The following is a 25,986-nucleotide window of genomic DNA, read 5'->3' as shown; positions in this document are numbered from 1 at the left end:
TGGTTCTTTTATAGTAAAGTTCAAATCATAATCAAACAAATATTTTATTTTGACAAATGCTCCATTATTGATTAGGAAAAGAAAAAAATGTGCCTTTGACATTCCTTTTTCATTCAATTAATGGACTCTATTTGCAAATTCCTTGCAAGAATCCCCTCTTAATCTATCTTATTCTACTAAATGTCATTTTGTGAAGCTTCTTTTGGAATGTTTTAAGGCATTCATCAAAATTGATCTAGCTTTTAAAGATCTCCAAATCATTACAATTGTGTGTTCAATGACCAATCCCTTTAAACCTCTCATCCATTCCATTATGTTATTCTCACACCCCTTGGTTATAATTCATAAACCATGAGCACTCATTTTGATGCTTCAACTACAACCAATAGGGCACTATAAGAAAGATTGTAACTATCCCATGAATATTTAGATCCAAAAATGGGTCTTTGGGTCATAATTTATCTAGAGAAACAACAGTCAGATTATGGTGAATCACAATAAGGTTATCCAATATTCTCAATAAATTAATTTTCAAATGACACAAATGGGACCTTTTCCAAGCAAAGAAGAATCAAGTAGATATGCAAATAAAATATGTTTTGATAATGTTTAAGATGACCTTGTAATAGGAGAAACTCTAATTGTCTTCCACACTAAGTGCAATAAGCAAAAGCTAACCTTGGCACAATTAGAATGTAGTGTCATTAAGTCTAAATCTATTAAAACCAAGGAGATGTCGGTTGTGGTCATCTAGACCCTATATAAGTAAATTCTTCCTATATAATATTGTCAAAACCCAAATCCATTAAAATCAAGGAAGATCTTGGTTGTAGAGTTCTCCAGACAATGTATGTGAATTCCCCCTTCATAAGATCATCAAACTCAAACCTATTAAAATCAAGAAAGATGTTGGTTGTGATTATCTACATAGTATAGATGAGTTCCTCTTACATAAAATCATCAAAATCCAAATACATTAAAATCAAAGACATTAGTTGCAATTATTTAAACACTACTAGAGAATTCCCTTAAATCTGAAGGTCAAAGCCCAAATCTATTGAAACCATGGAAGATGTTAATTATGGTTATAGACACTAAAAGGGAATCCCCATGGTAAGGTTTTGAAACTTGACTAGAGAGTGATCATTTGGTGGATACAACAATTGCCCTAATTTTCAACAAAGAAAAAAAAAAAAAAAAATCTACAAATAAACCCAACGAAAAGCGTCTAGGCCACCTCCCGTCTCTAAAAGCACTACCTCAACACAATAGTTGAGGGGGTAAGAAGACGGAAGCCAAGTGTATTTAGAAATCAAAGAATCCACTGAACTCGGCTCTCAATAGTCCAAGGCAACTCTCATTTTCAAATGGGTATAGAGGCGGTCCTTGGCTGGAGTCGAGTCGGCTCAATCTTTGACCAAGCTTTGGATTTTGTTTTCCAGCAAAAAGAGTTGGAAAGTTTTTGTTTTGAGATTTGGACAAGGTTTAGAGGTATGTCAAAGCTGGGGTTTGTTTTCGAGTACTAGATTGTTTCTCCTTGAAGTTTATTTTCATTTCTTCTCCCTCCCTTAGCTTTCGAGAAGAATGGATCTTCTTGTAGCCTCATTCCCAAAAATAAGCATGTAAATGAAAATATCTGACAAACAATATAACAAGATAGATAGGAAGTAAGCCAAGTGGGGAGAAATCAACAATCGACTATCAATCAAAATTCGCAAACATGAATTCTTTCATTAGGGCCCCATGAACTTCTAGGATGGAAATGCATTACAATTCAATTAAGTTACGATGTGTGGGAATCCTTCCTCATGTGAAAATGATATAGAACATACTAGCCGAACTGATTGTCACTTATTCACATATGCTTCCATTCAGTATCTCAGATCCATTCTTCCGCTATTTTTATTGAGACTGCACTGAAACACACTTTTGATGGCTGATTCATTCAAGCAGCTAAGGCTTAGTGTTTGTTTGATCGATTACTGATAAAATATATTAACCCCAACAACCAATAAAAATCTGACATTAATTAACATAATAAAAACAAAAGGAGATTTGAAATGTAATTTTGGAAACAGGAAATTTTTTTTTTAAAAAAATCAACTATTACTAAGCTTAATGGGGAAGGCATTCTTACATTGTTTGCTAGGTCTTTTAGCAGAATGTCTTTTTACATTTTCCTATATCAAATGACCTTCAATCTCCAGATACTGCTCTCAAAATTCTTTGTTTTCTCAAGAAGCATCATCTATCCACTTTTTCACCGGAAAAAAAATTAGTTATTGAGATGTCCAAATACAATTTAAAAATAGCTAATGGAGAGATCCTTCTCTACAGGCACCTACATATACCTAAAAGTTTTAATAGAGAGAATTTATTTGCATGCCATAACATTTTGCTCCAATAATATAGGGTACATTCAGTCTATTAGTCTAACCTGCCAGACTAGGGAAGGAGAAACTTGCATCCATCTCAAAATGTCTCAGAAGTTCAGGCCATAATACTTCAGCTGCAAACCTCAAAAAGCACTTTATGATAACCTTATAGCTTCCAGTGGGCTTCCGTTCTGAGCAAACATTATTGCTTGGTTCAAAGTTCTCTACGAGGTCTTGGGAACATTATATAAATTACAAACAGGAGATCAGCAACAAATAAACATCGATGACATCACATCTTTCATCCGTTCATGACTTACTTGGAAATTGACCATATTCATTCAAGGTTTTCCAGGGGCTCACTCTATAATCCATGAAGCCTATCATGTGAACTAAAATAAAACATATGATCATCCTTTTCTAATCCCTATTGAAATTTCAATATAGAAAAGAAATATTTACCCAATGAAAATGCATACCATATTAGAAACCTATTCGTTTTGATTCACATATCATTTCCTCCATCAATAAAACTCTTTGCGAATCATTTGTCACTTGTTTGTTAGTGGCCAGGAACAATTTTTTCAAGTTGTCCATCACAGAGACATTACTTTCCGATACTCCTAATAGGAGCTGACAGAGGACATAGAAAGGTGAATAGAGCCAATATACTTGCACCTTAGAAAGGCTTTTCTGGACAACAAAAACTAAGGAAAACACGACGTTTCAAATAAGATCCTATGCATTGCAAATAGTAAATCATAGTCATTCCAATTATACAAATAAGCCTTTGAGTACATAATGTTGAACCCACCCCCATGCTCGAGCATTGGTTATACATTTCTTTCAAATATATTTGAGTATAGTAAAAGGAAGACATGGATGATGCCACATTTTGATCCCCTGACTGAAAAAGAAACTGACAATGAGAAAAATCCTTATCTAATATAAAAGCTAATCAAATAGTAATGAGTGAAAAGCTCATAAAAGTGAAAAATGCTCATGGATGTAAAGGATGGGTGCCAACAGAAGACTATAGCTTTTGTAGGCTTGCTGCATTGTCAACTATGTCCAGCAAATCAGTCCAAAGTTATAAAATGAACTGCTGGAAACCAACATTATATGATCATACAAGCATGCCAGATCTCAAATATTGAAGAAATTTAGCTACTTGTCACCTCATGTCATTGCCAAAGATTCTGTGAGAATCAGGAAACTGATAAAGCATCTGCTCGAGAAATTTTGTCAACTGCAAATGCTTGGCTGTCCACTGTTCCATCATCTTGGCCTCCTTGATTTCTGCATCTCTTTGGAAACTAGAAAGTTGCTCTTTGCAATCAGACTCCAATTTCTCAAGATATGCCATCTCTTCCTCTTGAAGGGCCCGAATTTTAGCACTCACTTCTTCAATTTTTTCTCTCCGCTTACGTGTTTTTTCAGATTCAAGCTGCTGTTCGAGTCGCTTGAGTCTCCAAGTAGCCTCCTTTTTGTGCATTAACCAGGACTGACGACCTTCTTCAAGATCTTTTAAGTTTTGAAAAAATGTGGGCAGCTGTTGCATGATAAGGTTATCCACTCCTAGTTTGGAAGAAGGTAAAATTGGATCAAAAGATAATGTCCCAACTGGCTTATCTGTAGAACACCAAGGCAAATTATGCTTGTTCTCATTCACTGATCCTCCAGAATTACCATTGATAATTTCTTTCTGTCTTGTAGCATCTTGCAGCCAAGATCTAGGGGCTATAACTTCAGATGCTGGAGATGCAGAACCACTTGAAAAAACCGGATCACTTAATGATGGAGAAAGGGACAAGCTCACAGAGGGAGATGAATTCAATTGAATAGATTTTGACAAGAAAGGATTCTCTTTCTCCAAATTGAATGCAGAAGCTGTGGTTTTAACATCAGTGCTACCTGAAACAGGCACTGGTGCAGAAGGTACATTGGACATCCATGGAGGAAGGGCTGAGGTTGTATCAATGGCAGAGCATGGGGCTACTAGAGATGTACATGTCAATTCCATGTCCATTGCAGAAACACTACACTGCAAAGCAAGTTCAGGCTCCAACACAGACCTTCTTCTACCAGGGCTTTCTAGTGTCAATCGCGAATCTATTTCTGAGGCCGAGGATAATTTCTGCTTTAAATCTGGTAATGTAAGGCCTACAGATCCAGGTATATTTGGCATATGTGAAATAAGTTTACTTGATGAAATTGATGGTATAGAATTCGCAAAATTACAGTCATCAGCATACGTAGTATCTCTAGGAGCGGCCAGGGTTAGGAGAGAAGAGGGTGATGCACCAGACCTCAAAATGGATGGTAAGCTAGTTGGACATATTTTCTTCTGTACATATTTCTCTGCAAAAGTTTCCAAAATATGATCATACTTTCCACCCTCCCTTGAGTTTTGACTATCTAAACTTTGCCTTTCTTTACGCTTCTCCTTGAGTTGTTTTTCCTTAAAAACCTCCCACCATTTTCCTAATCTCTTGGCTGTTCTTCCAGGAACTTCTGCCGCAATCTTCTTCCACTTATTACCATACTTTGCTTGAAGACTTATAACAAGAGATTGTTCCTCTTCTGATAAAGAACCCTTTTTTATCCCAGGTTTCAAATAATTTTTCCACCTCTCTAAACAGGACTTTGCATCCCTGTCCAGGGCTTTACCCATCCGCTGTGATACCAAGTTCCATTCCTTTGGCCCATATTGCTTAACATAAGCCCGCAATACAGCATCTTCTTCAGGCTGCCACCGCTGCCTTTCCTTCATCTCCAATATCCAATACCCATTTCATTAGGCTCTTCATGATGAATCTGCATAATTAACAAATATTTTAAGTCAACATCTTCAAAGATAAAGAAAAAATCAATCCTTGGAAACAAAACAAATCTTTATGTACACATTTTCAGTGATCAAGATATTACTTCTATTTCTCCCAAATACTTCTTGTTTCCTAAAGAACTGGAAGATTGTAGATTGGATAAACAAATTTAAGTCAACGGCAAATGCTGAACTCTGCTTAGATGTTTGATTGCAATGTGAAATATCGAAAAAGATCATTGATCCATAAAGGCTGGTGATAATTTATTATGATATTGGGTGTATAATTGTATAAGAATTAATAGAAATTAGGTGTTAGATAATATTGTACTCAGCATACCATAACACATGATAAGTTAACCACCAATTCCCACAATGCTAAAATGTAAGACAATTAACAAAAATGTATGTCTTTCTTAAAGGTCATTAACTTGTTACTTTTGAGAGATACGAGTAAAACTCACAAACATTGTTTATAAATTATAATGAAAGTTTGTGTCAAAACAGAATGGATGAAACTACTAGACCTTAGTGGTGCAATGATCTAAAAACCCATCAACCATACAACAGTATGATAAGAAGAGTGACAAAAGTAAGCATCAGGCATTCATTACACCTATTCTCAGCTTGTCAGTAAATTCAAATGGCTATCAAAAGCTCTTGTGGCTTTATATAAATGATTGGCAATGCTCAAGAAAATATTAACTAATCTATGAAAATTCACAAACCAGTAAAAGCTGCAGAAATTGGATTTTCTTAAACCCAAGGTATCAAATTCAGATGAGATTAGTAAGCCAATTCAATCACTAATAATCTAATGTGACTAAGATAATATGCAAAAGCTGCGAAGAGAATGGATTAGATAATAACTGAAATAGTCCTTCAATTGGAAAAACGGAAAGGATACCTATACTGCAAACATAAGAACAAAGGCACTCCCAATGAATAACCCTTGGCCCTATCTCACTACATTCCAGTTTCCACACAAGACAGACATGCAATAGAGTTCTAAACAAAACCATCACCACCATAGAAAGTTACCAGTTCTGCTTCAGGTCTCTCATGCATTCTGCATTCTGTTATAGTTCTAATAAGAAAGAAATCAGACTAAAATAAATATTGTTCAGAGCTTCCATGCATAGTAGCAAAATAACAGTAGGCAATAAAGAGCACCATTAGCATCCCTCTAATTGAAAAAACCACTTCTTGGAGAGCTCAACTCAACATAGAACACAAACCTCAAATGGTGCACAGTTTCTCTCCCAAAGAAATTGCACATGGACAGCTTGTTTAAATGATCAACTTCATTGTTCCAGAATCCAAATACATGGGTTCCAGGGTTTCTCTTTTCAAAATCTTCTAATGCTTAATAGTTAAAGGCTTCTTTATTGATCAGACTGGGGGAAAAAATCATCTAAACTAACTGTAATCCAGAGTTGCATACCAGCATTCTTCTTTTTTAATCCACCATATTTCATCTTAGCTTGACAGTCAAAGGCTTCACCTTTGCCTGGCTATAAGTTTATACCTTTTAACTCTCAATGGACACAACTGATATGATTTACATTTAACCTACTTAACTGCTGCTTATTGAATCATTGATCTGAAAGAAAAATCTCGTCACATCTGTTATATTTAAAAAACTTGCAAGCCATTCCTCAGTAAATTTGGATAAAATGTTTGCAAATTAGAGGCAATATTTAACGATATTAATGAACTTATTCATTCTAAAGCCAATGATGTCAAGTTTTTCTTTTGTTTGCCATAAAGCATAATAACCTAGGTAATTTTGATGATTTCAAGCTTGTCTCTTTAATAAATTAGCCTCTGTTTTATAAGACCAATGGTTAACAATGATGCAATGTTTGACAATAAAAAGTTATTTCATGAATATTCCATGCTGCAGTAGAATTTCATTTAACCTCATATAAGTTTCTTGACAAAACTGAATGTATCATAAGATTGTAAAATATTTACAAAATACTGTCTGTCATTATGTGTACCTAAGTTCAAATTGTACTCGGCTATCGTCAGCTAGTAAAACTAAATCTACTGAAACTAATTTAAAAGAGGTTTTTTAAAATTACAGCCCACTGTCAAGGAAAATGTAAAGGTCATAGAGGATTGGCTGTGTACTAGATGGCAAAGGGGCCAAAGGTTAGAGCTGTGCAGTTTAAGAAGTTGAATATTGTCATTATTTTTGTTTGTCTTCTTCTCTGTTTTACTTTCACCTGCTTCACAGAAAATATATAACAAGAATTTATAATCTCACAAACATTTATGAAGAGGAAATTCACAGAATCTAACTGTGATCTTAAAAAGTGAGCGCTATTCAAACAGCATGGGGCCATCATAAGCGCATCAGGGCATCCCAGGACACAACCTGCTTGGGGACATCTCCTTCAATTCAGGGTTGTTTCAGGGAAAACCTCTTTGGCAGGTGATCCCTGAAGGAGCAGTGAGAAGACATTCGATCCATGTCCCATCATCCCCACAGGCATTCCTGTCCCCCAGTATGCAGGTTTTACCCCACAGAACACTGTCAGCTAGAAGTTTCTTATATGGTGAAGAAAATGCCAAAATTTAAAACTGAATGTGAGCGAGAAAGAGAAGCAACACTTGTTACACAAACATTAATTGTTCATTCGGTTCCAAGTTTACACCTGCCATTTTGAATTGGTACAATGGCATAATTTTGTGGGATCCATTTCAAAATGGTGAAAACAAGGATGCACTAGGAAAAAGTAACATTAAAAAAGAAACGATACAAAACCTCCTTCATTTTTACCACTTTTGTGGCCTAGTGGTGAAGAACTTGTGCTCTTGAAAGAGAGATCACTAGTACAAACTGTACAAGGGGTAAGGTATTTAAGCCTCATTTGTAGCACAATTAGGTTCCTCCAGCAAGGAATACTAGGTGGTCCCATATTACTGTCACCCTATGTAGATCCAAAAACAGATGGTTGTTATCGCAGACTCTGGAAAGCTCGTTTGCTTTCCTTCCTTTCCTATGTGCAAATAGATTAAAATGGCTCGAGTTCTTCAGATCCACTCGATCCTCAATATGAAACTATAATGAAAGTAAGAAGTTTCCAATGGGATCTTGTATCTCCTTGTCAATTTTTTCATAGCTTTAAAGACAAAGGAAATGAAAAAAGTTGCACTAAGCTATACAATTTAAAAACGAGTATATAATGGGATCTTGTATCTCCTTGTCAATTTTTTCATAGCTTTAGAGACAAAGGAAATGAAAAAAGTTGCACTAAGCTATACAATTTAAAAACATGTATCTTTCACTCGGATACATCTTGGTATCTTAAGTATTTGTACCAAGGAAGAACCTTTTAACTTCACACAAATCTGTGACAGCATGCAGAATCTACAGAGAACTCACTCTATAACAACACTGGCAAGCAAGACTGTTTTCCACCATTAATTGCTGGTCTATGTGTCAAGATATATATTTAATTTTTTCAATTTATCTTTATGCCACCCCATGTATGTAACTGCCAATCTATTTTTGCACATATTACCTTTGGCTATAGCAATCCACAAGTGGTGTTTTGCAGGCCAGAACATAGAGAGAAGACTCGCATGCAAGCTTGAATGATCAAGAACCAAAACAACTTAGAAATCATTGAATGGCATTTACTTATCAAGACAATCATCTAGATCTACTATGTTTCATTTGTCTATTCTTGTCTTGGCCTTGTGAATTGTCAACCAAAAGCTTGAACAAATCAGATCTACAAAAGCTAAATTTTCTCTGAATATTCCCAATTTCTTTTCTAGATTAAATTTCAAAAGGTTTCTCAAAACTCTACAAGTATATACATCGATAGTACATGAATTAGCCTTCCAACAGCTTAGTAAATTGATATATTTCACATTTATGATACATTTCATTCCTATACGGCTTCCCAAACACCAACTCGAGGATTATTCCAAACTTCTTTTCCACAGCCATTATTCATCACTTTCTAGGCTAGCAAAATATTCCTATGATGATAAGTTTAACCATTATTGGCAGACTTGGACTTGGAGTGTACTCAGCCAGCCCAAAATTTTCAACTCAGCAAGTTCAAAAGTACTAAAAACTAAAATCTCTTAAAGAAACATACTGTTTTTTAAAAATTCAATTACAAAATGTATTGAATTAATAATTGACATCTTGATAAAGAAAATGCATGGTTTTATGGTTTCATCCATAAACTGCGCAAGTTTAACTTGTCAAAACTCGCCCAGCAAAATAAATAGAGCACTCGGCATCTCAGAGTGTACTCGGAAAACTTGCTAGCTATGGTTTAACTGTGTTAGAGTTGTCATGTTATTTTTACTTTGTTTTAATGTTTACATTGTATATACGTCTTGTATGGTGCTCATTCTACAAGGTGAAAAAAAAAAAGATCTTCAAGGTTGAACTTAATGAATTATCTAGCTACCTGCAAAGCTCCTGACTTTTCATTCTCGGTTTAACTCCATTCATAGTAATGCAGCTCAAATATTTTGCACTTGCATTTCAACAAAACTAAAAAACCAAGAATGTGTTGTCCCCAGAATACATAACCAGTCAGCTTTAATAAAAAACATTTTTAATCAAAACTAAGACGACCCATTATATGAAAAAACAAATAATATTTACAGAACATCTCTTAATATCCAGCAACCTCAGCACTCTAATAGCAATGACGGTAGGTTTTTCTTAGCAGTCAAATATCAAGAACTCGTACCAAATCGGCAAAGCCTAGCAGAAGGATTAACAAGTTTAGCAGTCTCTATCAGAAGGAATTGCATTTAAATGGCAAAACACTTATTAACACTTTCAAAGCTCATCTGAACGAAATGGGCAATGCAAAAATCCTGTACTGAGATGTAAAACTCGTGCAGCTATAGATGAAACAAAAGTTAAGATATTATAGTACTTAGAAACCAAGAGCAGTGCTTAAAGCTGGCTTTAGACCAACAGTTCAAATCTCACGATTCGGGTTCGTTCAGCAAGAGTCATCAAAGACTATTGAACATAGCTCAAAAATAACATTTCCTTTTTGTTTAGCAACCGACATTAAAAACATAGTCTAAAAGATTATCTTTCCATTCTATACCTGAAAGTTACCTTCACTACTTAGATATGGAAGACCATATAAAAGCTAGCAAATTTATTGTTTAAGTTAACAGATCATAGGGTAAAAATTGGAAGACAGGAAAATAACCTGAGAGCAAGATACCATCTTCAAATATGTTCCTGGACCAGTGCTCCATTCCCGAAAATGTTATGAATTCAACTCATCCACATTGGTAGGTATCAAGAGAATCTAAATAATTGCATATATCAAAAGCTTGCGACAGAGGTTCAGTAGTTTGGAATGTAAGCAATGCGTTGCATTTCAACATGGCAGCCTGATAGAGCAAATATCTATAATACTATATGAACCAGGGGATACACTCAAAACATTAGGACAACATTAGAGTGAATACTAATGCACAAGTGAGCACACAGCACGCACAACAGAAGAAAACATACATAGAGAGGGAAGAACAGAAGCATGCACTCTGCAACGACCGGAAAGAGAAATGCTAAGGATGAAGGGAGTAGTCTTCAAACGTTGCAAACTTTAAAAGGCATCTGGCCTATGCTAAAAGCGAGAAGACGTCTAAGCTGTACAAGCATTTTGAGCAATAAGTAATTCCATTGAAGGGGAGACAATTTGAATGGAGAAACTGATGATCTTATCTCTGTTGACGAGCTTTTATGCCAACCCCCTAAAGCTTGCATTTTTTCCGATTAATTAACTTAGTTCTATCTAAAATTAGACACGGAAGAAATACCATAATCTGACTTGGGAAGTAAGAAAATAACTATCCTAGGCATTACCAGAAATCGCTGCTTTGACCACCAGAATTTACTTAAGCAATTTGCTGTGTATTGAGGAGTAATGAGCTACTGTGTATTGAGGAGTATTGAGCTCACAAATACTAATTAAAAAATCAATCGAGTAATAACACTTAAGACATAGAGTTGCACTAATTGGGTATCCTTGATTTATGGGGATCGTATAAATAATGTGACATTGCTGAAAATAAATCTCTGGAAAATCTAATAGTAACCCCACTCTTAATAAAAAAAGAGATGTACTGGTACATGAATTGAACTATGTTTTAAAAATAATGCTATATTGTTTGAGCACGGATTGAATACAGCTGGTGAGGGAGATGAAATTTTGGGCCAAGATAAAAATGAGAGTTACTTGACACCTACTAAGAACAATTGGATATTAAGGAAACTGATGGTTAGGCAAAAATTAGGCCATGATCAAGTCTCGGAGTCAATTGACGTAATATACAATTGGGTATTAAGGAATCCTCTATGTGGCAAAGATAAACTCTAGCCCAAGATGAACGATGGCTATTGCCGGACATTTTAGACAATTGGGTGTTCATGAATCCCATTGACGATAATAGTAATCGGCAGAAGGCGACATTAACCCAAGATGGAAAAGTATGGTCCCTGGTACCATGGAGACGTTGGTTAATATTGTAGACTGAAAAGTTTACTCTCTTGGATTAAAATCCAAGATTAAAATAGGAAATTATTAAAAGTAAAATAGAGGAGAAACGCCCACTATTGGTGTGAATGGGAAAAAAAGAGAAAGTTGATGCATGGCAACAGATGGTAAACATGACTGACAACCCGGCAAAAGAAAAGCACGCACCGAAAAGACATAACATGCCGAAAACAGAGCCTTCCTGCATTGTCTGATTAAAAAGGACCATTCCACAAAAAGCAGGGGTTTCAATAAATTCAATTCATTCAAAACCCTAATGAGATAACGAGCCATAAACTCCTTCTGATCAGCCTTTCTGTCACATACTGTCACTGAAGTTTACGTGACATAGAAACGGGCAGAGCGCCCATTTAACGAAATTTAAACGGAGACGCGTCTTTGAGAAAGGGAAGATTCCATGAACCCATGTACATTCCCCGTGCTTTTGGGGTTTTTTAAAATGTCATTGGGGTATTCAATTGCTGTGAAGGGAAAGGCAAAGGGTATTAGAAAGTTTACACGGCTCTTCTAAAGCTGAGATTTCTGGGGTTTTCCGCATAGCTTGGCCGTGTTATTTTTTATTTCTTGAAAGTGGGGTTCCTGTCCTTGTCTGTACCGTGGCCTGCAGTCCGTTGAAACACAAGATGATACTTCGCCATCAGCGTGCTCACGTAGTACCTACTCTTGAACCTTAAAAAAGCCCATGAAACCCTAGGGGGGCAGCGTTGAAAAACACTCTAAAACTGCAGGGTTTTCTCGACATGATTATTGCCAGGTTTACCGAAAGCCTAGATGCTCCCCTACTTATGCCGTCGGGTATGGGACTCTTTTTGGGGTGGGTCAAATTGGTGGACTGGGTTTGAAGGGTTTTAGAAAAAACAATTAGGAGTTTTTCCAGGGTTTGGGGGTTTTTTTTTGTTTTTTAAGTGATGTTTTGTATATGTGGGGAGGTCTGAGATTTTACAAACATGTGGGTTAATATATTTGAAGTTATTCTATTTGTTAAGTAGGGGTCTTGAGTTATTTCTTCATAATAACAATGATTACATAAAAGTCAATAATTAGTTTAAATCTTATCTAAGTATGTTTTCGTGCATCAAAAGATCAATCTTATTTTTCAATATATCCATTTAAATGCTTGAGTCAAATTTGTGTTAATGTCCTCGTAACTTAAAATTGTCTTCTTTATAGTCGTCTATTGACAACTTGTACATGAAAAGTCGAGAGTTAGTTTAAATTTTATCGAAGTATACTTTCCTGCATTAAAAGATCACCTATTTTTCAATATATCCATTTAAATGCTTGAGTCAAATTTGTATTAATGTTCTTGTAACTTTTAATTGCCTTCTTTACAACCATCTACTGCCAACTTGTACATGAAAAGTATTAATTTATGTGTTAGGTTGTTGAATAAAGAAAAAACACCTTAATTCATCTGTGGGCATCAAATAGAAAACAAGATTAATTTGATTAATTCCAAGAGCATCACAATACATCACCAACTTATGTTAGCATATGGATTAGTGGTAGCAAATAAGGTACATTATGGGGTTGTTTTGTGTATCTTCAATCATTATTCAAATAAATAATTTGAATACATGATTTCTCACAAAAGGTGAAGATACTACCTAGTAAACTCCGAACAATGTTCCTCGATACTAACTCCTTTCAAAGACAAATTTCAATTACCATAACAAATAATTCTATGAATTTAAGGGTGCATAATTGATTTCTTGGGATAGCATTCAACTATGTAGAAAAGGTTCATTTGTCCAATTAATCATCTAAAATCTTCAATCTACAACACCAATAACCTTCACTTGGTAAGAGAGAAGCACAACATGTTATTCCATCAAATCAAGAATACAATATGATGACTACATGATTGATAGATATGAGATATGCTACAATGTTAGAGGCGTCTTCCTTATATAGGTAAGGTAATGGCACGGGATTAGATAAGATCATTACATGCTTATTAATCTTATGTCATGAGTCAAATAACATAACAAATATTAAATGCCCAAGTAATTATAATTAAATAAAGAAGTGATCGGGTTTTATTTAGACAACTAAGATTTCTAGAATTACGCTTCGAATCTAAGTCAAGCCATGTGAATAAGTCCACATTGGGAACTAGCTAGGTACATGACCTTAACTAAGTACAAAACCTTATTAAACCAATATCATTTTCATAAGTACAAAGATCAATTCCATAAAGATATAGATTCAAACCATAGATAAAAAAAAATACAATATATAATCATTTATCAAAATTTCCTTGATTGAGACCTTATTTTAAAGCATAATTCTGGACCACTAAGCATAAGCTACAACAGAAAATGAAACCATACAAAAAGATATGTCTTAATACCTCTATCGTTTTGAAGTATCTGCGCACACACACACACACACACACACACACACACAGATATATATATATATATATATATATATATATATATATATATATATATATATATATATATATATATATATATATATATATATATATATATATATATATATATATATATATATATATATATATATATATATATATATATATATATATATATATATCAACGATTATTATAAGCTCATTTAATCTAATATTAATTGGTACTTGTGTTGAGTTTAATACTTTACCATAGATCATTTGAAATGTCATTTTTATTTCATTTCATTTTGGTGAATCCAGTTGATATTACAACTCCTTAGGCCTTTTTCTTTTGAGTTTATTTATGATTCTAAATTCTCATTTTTAGATTTGGGAAGTCTCTAATTTTCTCTATTTTATATGCTTTCTTTAAAGAGGGACAAATGCTTTGGCCTAGAGTTATGAACCAACAAGGACACAAATGAGGCACCTCATCACCAATAAGATTTAAACCTTGATGTTCAAAATACTAATATTGTTAAAGTGGTGGTTGTCATTGCACCATTAGATCGACCCATCAATGACTGATATAACCACTGCATTTATAGAAGACATGAGGTCGTTAAACCATGTCACAAATCTCAAATGGGGATGTTGGATATTAGTCCAATAATCCCCCCTCAATGAAACTTGTGAGGATTCAAACATGTAACCAAGACCAGATATCACTTATTAGAGTGGTGGTTGTTGTTGCACCAAAATATTGATTTGTTAATGCTTGATTCAACCATTAGATTTCTAGAAGAAATATGAGGTTTAAACCATGTGACAAATCACAAAGGGAGATATTGGTGATTAGTCCAACAAACACAAGTTAACCATCTCAACTGGACACTATTGCTGATTTTCTAAGTTTTATATTAGTCTAGCCCTTTTTCCACCATTTTTACCTTTAAGGAATTGTATCTCTTGTTTATGGTAAGGTCTCACTATTGTCCCACTCTCCTTTTGTGAATTGTGTATCATAATTCAAAAAAACTAAGAGTAAATTTAAGAATAAAATAATTAAAAATATAATTGATAACACAAGTATATTGATAGGGAAGCCAGAATATCTGATCATGTTCACACATTACACAAATTAATAAGCAAGATATTATTTTTTATACACATATATTATCTTTTAATCAAACACAACTTAGGAACAATTCAAATACTATGTAGTTGATTTATGTTATTCAAAAGTTACTAATTAATAAGGCTTGTGGTTCAAAAGTACTCAAAGACATACATAAAGTGGTTATTTCTTCAAGTTATTTGAATGGTGTGTCAAATCCACCTAATCTTCCCCTTCTTTTGTTATTTCTAATTTCACTCCTTCAAATTGTATTCTATCATTTCATCCTCATACTAATGTTGAACCTCTTATTATTTTTATCTCTCTATCTTGAGCTTATTGTATATGGCCCATCTTGTTCCTTTGTCATGTCCATCCTAATAGAAATACACTTTCATCTCATCCTACTAGTGGTTTATCTTCATTTTATCACACATGTACATGTATTCCTTCTAGAGTGAACATAACCCATCACTACCATGATACTATTAGTTTGTCCATACCTTATATTTCTTGCATCCCACCATCTTCACTCATGTATCATGCTAGTTATATCCCACCTCTTATCTCTTATGATCCAAGAATACTCATTTCTACCCTTGACATGAGGTTAATGTGTGTTGTTCTCTCACATTCTCTTGAGAATTAAAAATAAATGGTTATTGTGTTGCAGAAACTTGGGATATCAAAAAGGAATGACAAGTGGTTAACATGCATTCCCCATGAGTTGAAAAGAATATAGATGTTGTACCATGAGAACATGGGATTTTAGAAAGGAATGGCAACTGGCTACTCCACCTTACCTCACTGGTCAAGATGAAAAGTAAAGTATGGGACTCTAGGGTAGAGTCATGTGTTTGATTAATACTTTAACATGGAGTTGAAGACAATTGAATTTATTTGGACTATCAATTTGAAGGTGATCAACAATTGCAATTTGAAATCAAAAGTATGGCTCCTAAGTGCATAATTAAGTCACAAACATGTGAATTAAATGGAAAGAGAACTCTCCCACCTCACATTTTGAGGACTAAAAGTGAGTTAATTTTGTCAAGGGTATTCTATAGTTTTATGAAAGCCCTAGAAGTATCTTATAGTAGTTATTTTTTTCTCTAAGAACATGCCTAAAAAGGGACAAGCTTCAAAACCAAAGACAAAAGGGGAATCCTCAAGACAAAAAAAGTCATACTAAAAAGAAACAAAGAATAAGAGAAAAGGAAGCATGGGGAAATACAAATAAAAATTCAAGAAGAAGAGAAAGAGGATGATAATGAGAAACCATTGGTTAGTGTACAATAGAAGTGGGGAAGCAATGCAAAGGGATAGGTTACTCCTTTTCAAATTGCACGTTTGAAAGGAAGGTGTCCCAACAGGCTTAGGTAGGAGCTAAGGATTGAATAGTTCAATGTTGCTTCAAAAATATTGTAATATGAAATGGGGAGATTGAATGAGAAGGGAAATGATATGAATATGCTTAATAGTAAGTTGAATAAGAAAAAGTAGATAAATTCAAGAAATGTCGATAGATAGAAACAAACAAATAATTCATAATGTCTTGAAACAAAAATGATACAATAGAAGTTGCATGTGGTCTAAATTTGAAAAAAATGTAGGGTACAAAATGGCATATTCCTTCTGTTCATAGGAATAAAACGTCTTTGTTGTTGAGTTCTTGGTAGTTTTTTTGTGAAACTTTCCATGTTTCCCTTTTAGTTCTTGGTCTTTTTGTAAAACTTATGATAGTTGCAGCATTTGTTCCTACACATGGAAAGATGTCACAAAGGTCATGGAAAGGGGTTCACCTTGGGCAAACGCTTGTGTAGAAATTAACCTTGTAAATGGAAGGAAATTGCATGAGAAAATGTATGTAAATGTAAAGATAAATGCTTGATCTACCCTAGTAGATAATTATAGCTTCATCAAAAAATGTATTAAATGATAATATTCATGGAGATACTTGAATATTTCTTGGATTTTAGGTGTTGACATTGGAATTTAGACAACAATCAATAATTCCTTCATAAATGTGTGGATTAATGAACACCAATCCTAGATTTTCAATACTGCTATGCTTGATAACAATTTGCTATTGAAGAAGAATGCATATGGATAAGTAAAAAATATTATAGCTTGATTGTGAACTTCTCTACTTAGCCATAATGAGAGAGAAGCTAACTACAATAGAGAATAATTCTTTCAAATTACCTTGGATGCTTGAAGAAGTTGCTAAATCTTGAATGCTCGCCTTCAAATCTTCAGTTCATTTCTATTTCTTGTAGATGACAATGAACATTTGATGATTGATTACCAAAATGGAGAGAGATTGGGTGTTTATATACCTCTCAAACACTTTTGGGTCAAAAATTGAGCTAGATTGATCACATGGCCTAAGCTCTCACCAAAACACCACATTGAGGCTGCAAACCAAATTTGAGCCCAAATGTAGGGGAACATAATGGCTAGGTCATTATGTACCTAGGAAAAAATGCACCCAAATTGAAATTCAAAGTCAGGAAAATAGAGAAATATATCAAAATTATTTGAGCTAGATATCTAGGATCAAGCATAATGGATATTTGATCTCAAAATCACCAAACTTGAGCCTAATAGAGCATCTAATTATGGGTACTAACTTTTTAGGACAATACTACCCCCAACTTTAGTGGGAGTATGAGACAACCTTACCCTCATGATAAAGTAGATATTTGCATAAGAACAATCTTTTCAAGGTCAAGGAGGCAAGGAAACATAAAGTCCCCAAGTGACTCAAGTCCTCTTCAAATTCAAAACCAAGATGAAAGAGGAATCTCTTTAAAGTTTGAAAGAGAGGAGAGAGAGACATGACTAACTAACTTAGTAAGGTATTTTGTTAATATAAACCATTTATAGATAAAATATTTTTTCACAAGATGGAATTGATAGTATAGCAAATTGTGTTATGTTAGCCGATCCATGAGAGAATTTGGAAAAGAGAAGAGGGTAAAACACTCTAGAAAATTTTATTATGCTAGTTCCACTGATTGAAAAGGATTTGGTCAAATGGTCTAGAAAATTGTGTTATGCTAGTCAACCAATTTTGAAAATGTATGCAAAGGAGAGGTCAAATGGGATAACAAGTTGTATTATGATAGTTCAACCAATCCTAAGACTAACCATGGAAAGTATTGCATAAAAGGAAATCCACCAAAAATGTACATAGGATATAGTAGAGCTAAGTTTGGCAAGCATTCATTCCTAGTTGCACTTGTCCTAGCAACATGAAGACCTGATTCTTGTTGCTCATGATTTGAAATAAAGGATATAAGGGTAGCACTAGCACTAACACCATTCAAGTAATCCATCATCTAAGTAACCAGATTATCCCTATAAAATTGTATCATGCTATTGTACTCTACCTGAAATGCTCGAAGTAATCAAAATGTTTACAACAAAAAAATGAGACAAAATGATTTCCTAATTAAAGCTAGGCATATAAGAAGTGAGAGATGATAAGGTAAGGCATGTACAGAAAGGAGGTTGGAAACTAAACCCTTGAAGATGTGAGTGTGGTACAAGTTTATAATGAGTCACAAAGCTTTGTTGGACACATCCTAAACTATGTTGAAGATTATGAGATGATATGCTAGGAGAGATGTTGAACAAATAACAATTTAGGTTCTTTAAAGAGTCGTGTGTTAAACTTAGGAAGTTTTTATTCTCCCACATAATATGGTGTAAAGTCTAATGACCCCAAATTGTCTAATAAAATGACACTTAAAGGAGAAGAAACATTTATAGGAGAAGAAAATATATCTTTATAATAAAGTGTAGGAATGGATGGAGAATTATATTCAATTTGTAAGAAATTTTGGAACTTATCATCAATAACAAGGGTATACGAGATTTTTTCATAAAAGAACTCACTTTGCGATGAATGTTTGAAGGAATAATTTGCATAGCATGTAGTTGTAATCTTTATAAGAGAATATTCTAATTAGGAGCATTGAGAATGACATCAATAGGAGTAGGTAAAGTGGCATAACCTAGTTTAATAGGTAAAGTGATAATGCCCAATCATTTTTTAAAAACATTTTCAAAGCCATGTATATGAATAGAATCTTGTTGAATTAATGAAGTATCCACCTTAATTTTATGTAACAAATTAATTCTACACATATTGAGACCATATCCTTTTTCAAAGAAAGTTCTTCAAATAAGATTACCATTGATAAGGACACCAACCATAAGAGAATCATGTCGACCTTGCATTTTCTTAAAATGCATCTTAAGAAAACACAATTTGAGCTTTATTATCGGTCACATTCATGCATTTCAATATTGAATTTATAATATTTTGAATGAGAAGTGTTGTATTCATCCTTCTTAAGGATTGTTTTAATGCTTCATGGTATGTAGGTGAAGTTTGAAGAAGCTCGCAAAGGGATATCTTGGAAGGAGTAAATGAATTTTCTCTACTATTTATAGTCTTTCTAAAGATTTTGGGGTAGATGAGGTGTAGAAAGGAGCACTAGTTGAGAAGTAGGAAGAGAGGGAGAACAAACTCAATTGGTAGTTTATCCATAATTTTTCATGTTATATGTATGATAAACTACAAGATAATCAAGTTGTTGAGAAATGTCCACCACAATGACTAGTTTATTTTGAGGTAAAGGGGTATCTTGATGAAGATGAAAAAAATACTAGGATTTCCACTACCCAAAACAGTGACAACATTGACTTGATCAAGCTCTTGATTGTTTAAGATATTATCAATAGAAGATAGATCATCAAGGAAAGTGGTAACGATATTATCCCCTTCCTCCAAGGTATTATTATGAGTAGGATGGTCATTAGAATGGGGATAATGGATTTCCATAATTGATTCATCTCTAAAAATGGATGTCATTAAGAAAGGTATTTATCATATCCTCCTCTTTCTCTAAAATATCCTCATAAAGGGTGTGCATGTTAGGATAAGGATCAACATCACACATAAATGCTTCATTTTTTAGAGGAAAACTCATTGATATGAATAGAAGGTAAAGTATTCCTACGAGAATGAGCAATCATATTAAATTTTCCTACCACAATACTATTGTCTTTCAGCAAGGTACCCTTATGAGGGAGATACATATCAAGAGAATAATCAACATCATCTTCTAATGGTCAATCCTAGATAAAGACAATATTGAGAGAAATATTAACGGTTTCCTCAATATGTCTTGTTAAGGAGGGACCTTAGGAGAGAAAAAAAAAAAAGTATATAAAAATATTCATTATGAATAAAGCATATTGAAAATGATTTTCGCAAAGTGTATGAAACTATATGTAGTTTTAAACTTTTTCCAAATGCAAGTGCATAAACAAGGAATGAAAGGAAATATATGAAATGAAGTGATTGATAACTTTAATGCACGTGATGAATTTTTTTTTGGTTCTTAGTGCATTAAAAATATGAAAATAAAGCTTGCAAGAATAAATTGGTCTACAAATGCATGAAATGAGGGACACCAATATGTAGTTTTTATGTCCTTGTTTGCAAATGAATGAAATAATTCAATGCATACAAATTAGATATAAATACAAAGTTAGAAGTGGGAATTCTATGAGTTGGTTTCACTAAAATGTAAAATAGAAAAATGGAAGCAATGCAAAGGGGTATGTTACTCCTCCTTTTTATATTGCACATTCAAAAGGAAGATGTCCCCGTAGGCTCATATAGGACCAAAGCATAAAATGGGTCAATGATCCTATTGGTTACAAATCAACAAATTGGGAAATTATTAGATTATGCCTAATACTAGTTCAAACATTCCAATTAACTTAGCCAATTAATGGGACTAACCAAACTATGGTTAAAATCCGCTGCACTTCAGGCTCTCCAAGACCTAGTGAGATACACCTCTTCACCAACTGATTCTTCTTATTGATGCTTTTTATAGAAGATTGTATCTATAATCATATTTTACTTCTAATATCTATCTCAAAGTTGAATGTACCATTAAAACAAATTATATTATTTATCAACTACTTGATTTCTTCCTCCTTTTTTAATATCTTACCATTACTTTCTTTCAAGTTTCACTATTTCTAATTGATTTTTACTTCTATCTTTTATGACTCTTCCCTACTTTGATTACTACTTTTACTAATCTTCCACTTCTTCATATAATTGTGTTTTGGATGTCTGTGAATAAAATTAATAAGTAATTGAGTAGTGCCTTATTCTCCTTGGCTATAGTCACCCTCTCTCATACCATATGCATAACTCTGTGAGACAATTTTTAAGATCACTTCCTTGGTGACCTTGCCATCTATTCTAACCTTCAATACTATTTGACTATTATCTTCCATAATAATTTGTTTGAATGAATTTAACGTTTTCTTGAAAAGACAAATTAAATAAGAAACATAAGGACTTGGAACTCTCAATGTATCTTATTTATCCTACCACTATGACACTAAATAATTCTTTCTTACAAATATCTAAGAAAGAATTTGCTTGCTTGAAATGAATATCATAAATAACTAGTCTTGAATAAAGATCTTCCACAACACAATTTAAAATAATGTACTTGTTTCTTTTACAAAATCTTGATGAAATATGTAGTACCTACCCCTAGTTTACTTTTCATGTTATATTGTCGAATTCTTTTAGGCTAGCTTTTATGAGTATGTGTTATGATTTAGCAGTACTTGGTTACATGATTTGATTGATGTTATTTCTTACTTAGATTATATATTTGATGAGCTACATACTCAGTTATTTCATGTGTTCATGTTTATTCTTTTATGATGATGCTTTGTATGTTTCATATAGTGATTTCAATTATTTCATAATGAAAGTTAAATGGATGATTTATTTATAGTTTTATAGTTACTTACTCCATACTTGCATGTGTATGTTGTACACATATGTTTTACTTCATGTTTGACATTTCTGATGTGGTTGAGGGAGGGAGTTGTAGTCACCTACTAGTCATTGTCTACATGATGTACCACTCCCCCCATTGCTTGATTAGTTTATATATATATATATGTTCGACTTTTATGCAGATTATAGGTATCAGACATCAACTTCTTTGAATATCCAGTATGAGAGTGCCCTATCATAGTATCTCAATGGTAAAGATGAGAGAAAGCTCTTAAGTCCAAATCCCAAACCTAAGCCAATTGTCCTAAAATATAAGACAAGTATCTGAGTTATTTACCTTTCCAAATTTGTCAAGTGTCATGAATTCAGAATTTTTGACCTTGGAGTTTGAAATTTGTACTTTGTCTTTTAGATGAGTTTTCCTTTTTTAGTTTGTGGGTTTGCTGTGATTTTCAATTATAATTAAATTAAACAAAGATATATTAAATGATTTATTAAACAAAAAAATTATAATGAAAAATCAAAATTTTAACAATATTTAATTAATTGGGAAATTAATTAAATAGAAGAAATAAATTTAAAGATTTAATTAAAAACCAAATTTGGTGTAATTATATTTTTTAATTTAATAATGATAATTTTAGAAGCTTCATTTTAATAATGAAATTTTAATATTATTATTAGTTAAATTAATAAATATATATTTTAAATATGTCTTATTATTTAATAAAAACATAGTGGGTATAATTTAAATAAACTTTATTCTAGTTAAAAGCAAAAAGTATGGACAAAGAATTAATTAAATTAAAATAATAAAAGAAAAGACTTTTGTGTGTTCATAAAACTGAAACCCTAGGTTGAGAATTCTTTATTAGGATATTAGAGCTCATTTCTCCATGTAGGTTTGGAGGAGCAATTTTCAGAAAGGGTTTTGGGAGATGGGAATTTTTGCATTCTTTGAGCATTCGTTAGGTTTTAGCATCAAACCGAGGTAGGAATTCTATAGAGTTTATCGCAGTTTATCTTTCGAACTACCTTTGTCTTCTTTGTGTCTATATATAGATCTTGTTATGGAAGATCATATTTCAGAATAAAACCCTTGTTTTTGAAGATTATTGTTCTTCATTACTGAAATGTCTGTGAAAACAAATATGAAAACCCTCATTGAAATTTTGATTTTGTTGTTATCGAACAACCATCTAGGGAATCTAGAAAATTGTAGAAAATCAGCTTGGGTTTGGATAGAATGTACAATTTAATGTTATAAATTATTTGTGTCTTTGTTTAAAAAAATAGACTCACTAGAAAAATTTGACATACTAGACTGTACCTACAACTTTTTCAAAAAAAATAAAAAAAATTGGGCACTTTATATTATATATATATATATATATATATATATATATATATATATATATATATATATAAAGGGCAAGGGCGACGACCCCTCCCCCCACCTTCCTTACCTCCATTGTGCTCAAGCTTCTACGCACAACACTTGGGCTACTATGAGCAACACAAGGGTTGTCATGGGCAACACTAAGTGTTGTGGCAGTAAGCCAAGGCTGTTGCGACCATCACAAGGCTATCGCAGCCAACCAACCCTTCATTAGGGTTGTTAAAATAAGTTAAAATATAGTATTTAAAAAATTCTAATCTTTTTTTAAAAATAATAATAAAATTATACATACATACATATATATATATATATATATATATATATATATATATATATATATGCATAAACAATTAAAAGAAAGGAGTTATTTTAGTGTTTTCAATTTAGATTTTTATAAGGGATTTAAATTTATATGCATTGATTTATTTATTTATTTATTTTCGGTAAATGGCTGAAGCCTTTATATTATATTTAAATGTTAAAAAAAAGTTACATTGTTCTCCATTCAAATGGGCACTAGTAGGTAATAACGGAGTAAGAAAACCTCCAGTCTTGCCCGAGACCAAAGTCCTATATTATACAGATTTTAAAAGGGGCATTCCCCAGTATATACAAAATTAATGATATCATACAATATCCATTTATTAGATCTTATATTGACAGGAATAAATTTTCTTGTAGTATTTAGCTTTTCTTCCAAATTCAAACTTATGGCGCTAGTTGAAACTGAATATATCTCCTAAGATATACAAACCTACATATCAAAGAAGACTTTTCTTTCCACAAGGAGTAAATGAAGGGATCAAAAACAAAATTGAATGAAAGAACCTTTTCTATAATATATTTTAACACTTTTCTTCTTAGTTATATATAGATTATTATGAGTTGGTAAAATACCATCCATTTATCAATTTTTAATGTTAGTTTCCTTTTGATGTTTATACAAACTTGGACTATCTAGATTAGTGAATAAACCAATCATACTATACTGTACTATATTGGGGAGGGTTAGGAGTGATTAAAAATTTCTATTGGCTTCATTTAATGACCAAAGAGAAGAGATTGTTATTGGCAAGCAAAGTAAGAGGACTTAAGGGTATGGATGCTTTAAGGGTGAACAAGCTATCAGAGATGAAGTGTGTGAAAGCCAAGAAGAATGGAGCACTATAACAAATATCTATAATCTAAAAGTGTGTTGTAAGTTGTTATCAGATCAAGCCTTACTATTACTTTCTAATTATTGTACCAGGCTAGGGTAAATCCTTTGGATTAAGGTTGACCTAATAGTCATTAGTAAATCCTCTAATCGAGTGACATTCCAAGTGAATAATCTAAAGTCCTTTAACAAGGCTAACTCCTAATAGGGTGATTGAAATCCTCTAACCAGGTCACATTTAATAGTATTGTAACCTTTAACATGGTTGGCCTTTCACAATTCATCACTTCATAAGAGTGAGAATGAGTAGCATGTTACTGGTGGGTTTTTCCCAAATTAGGTTTCCACATAAAATCATTGTGTAATGCCCCACTCAGAGATCCTTGGAAACAAGGATGAAAACAAGCCAGAATATTATTTTTTTTAAACCAAGTGTAAGCACACATGATAGCAACCTACACAGATCATAAAGATAGCAATGGAGTGATGGTAGTAACCCGCCAATCCCATGAAACTACAAACTTTTGAGACATTAGTGGGTGCTGGCCAATCCATGATAGCAAAAACTTCTCCAGATCCACTGCAATACCATCACTGGTGATGATATGTCCCAAATACTTCACCTCTGACTGGAAGAACCCACATTTACTCAAGTTTCCATACAACTAATGGTCTCTCAAGCACTGCAATACCTGATGCATTGCCACTAGCCCACATTGATGAACAAGAGATGGTGAAATGAAAGAATTGGAAGCACCAAAGTCAAACAAAACTAAAGATGAAATACCATGCAACATACCTGTAGCCTCAACTACTCTACCTTGATGCTCAGCTTGACGGTTGTCAACCGCTGGAAAGACTTTGTGATTCCTACTTGCATCTCCTATAGTAGGCTCAATCTTGTTGCGCCCTTACCAAGTCCTGTGGGCGGTTTAATCGAACAATCATAAGATTTATGGCTAGGTTGGCCACAAGAAAAATAGTTTCCCCCAAAGTTGGCACCTGTTCCATGACCACCTTAAGTAGCACTAGGGTAAGGTGCACTACCCCTGCTGGAATTTTGCTGACTGCTCTGAGGAGGACGATCCTGCTAAGATTTCTATCCTTGGTTCTGGTTATCTCCTATGATGGAGTCTTTGAGACCCCTAACAAAATGTTGGGTGATGAGTGCATCATCATGCCTATAGCTCGAATACTGTTTCAAACCAAGGAACTTCTTCTCATACTGATCAACTATCATAAAGCCCTGCTTAATCTCATGGAATTCATCAATGTGAGCTTCACGATACTATGGTGACAGAAACTTCTCTCTGAACGTTTCCTTGAAGATCTCCCAAGTG

General features: G+C 33.5%; 1 protein-coding gene across 1 annotated transcript; it reads right to left on the bottom strand.

Moving 5' to 3' along the window:
- Positions 1-3,099: 3,099 nt before the first annotated feature.
- On the bottom strand, positions 3,100-12,220 carry LOC149580052 (transcription factor AS1-like). The gene is made up of 2 exons (XM_089788687.1): positions 10,410-12,220; positions 3,100-5,192 (listed from the first exon to the last, which is right to left on the bottom strand). The coding sequence occupies exon 2, from the start codon at positions 5,146-5,148 to the stop codon at positions 3,550-3,552; it is 1,599 nt and encodes a 532-aa protein (XP_089644813.1). The 5' UTR covers positions 5,149-5,192; positions 10,410-12,220; the 3' UTR covers positions 3,100-3,549.
- Between the last annotated feature and the right edge of the window lie 13,766 nt (positions 12,221-25,986).

This window comes from Cupressus sempervirens, chromosome 1 (genome assembly GCF_028749045.1).
Source record: "Cupressus sempervirens isolate cs-2001-9-10 chromosome 1, ASM2874904v1, whole genome shotgun sequence".
Taxonomy (NCBI): domain Eukaryota; kingdom Viridiplantae; phylum Streptophyta; class Pinopsida; order Cupressales; family Cupressaceae; genus Cupressus; species Cupressus sempervirens.
This window is presented reverse-complemented; position numbering and strand designations above follow the sequence as displayed.

Coding starts and splice junctions, on each gene's coding strand:
- LOC149580052 (XM_089788687.1), bottom strand. CDS start 5,148: ATGAAGGAAAGGCAGCGGTGGCAGCCTGAAGAAGATGCTGTATTGCGG.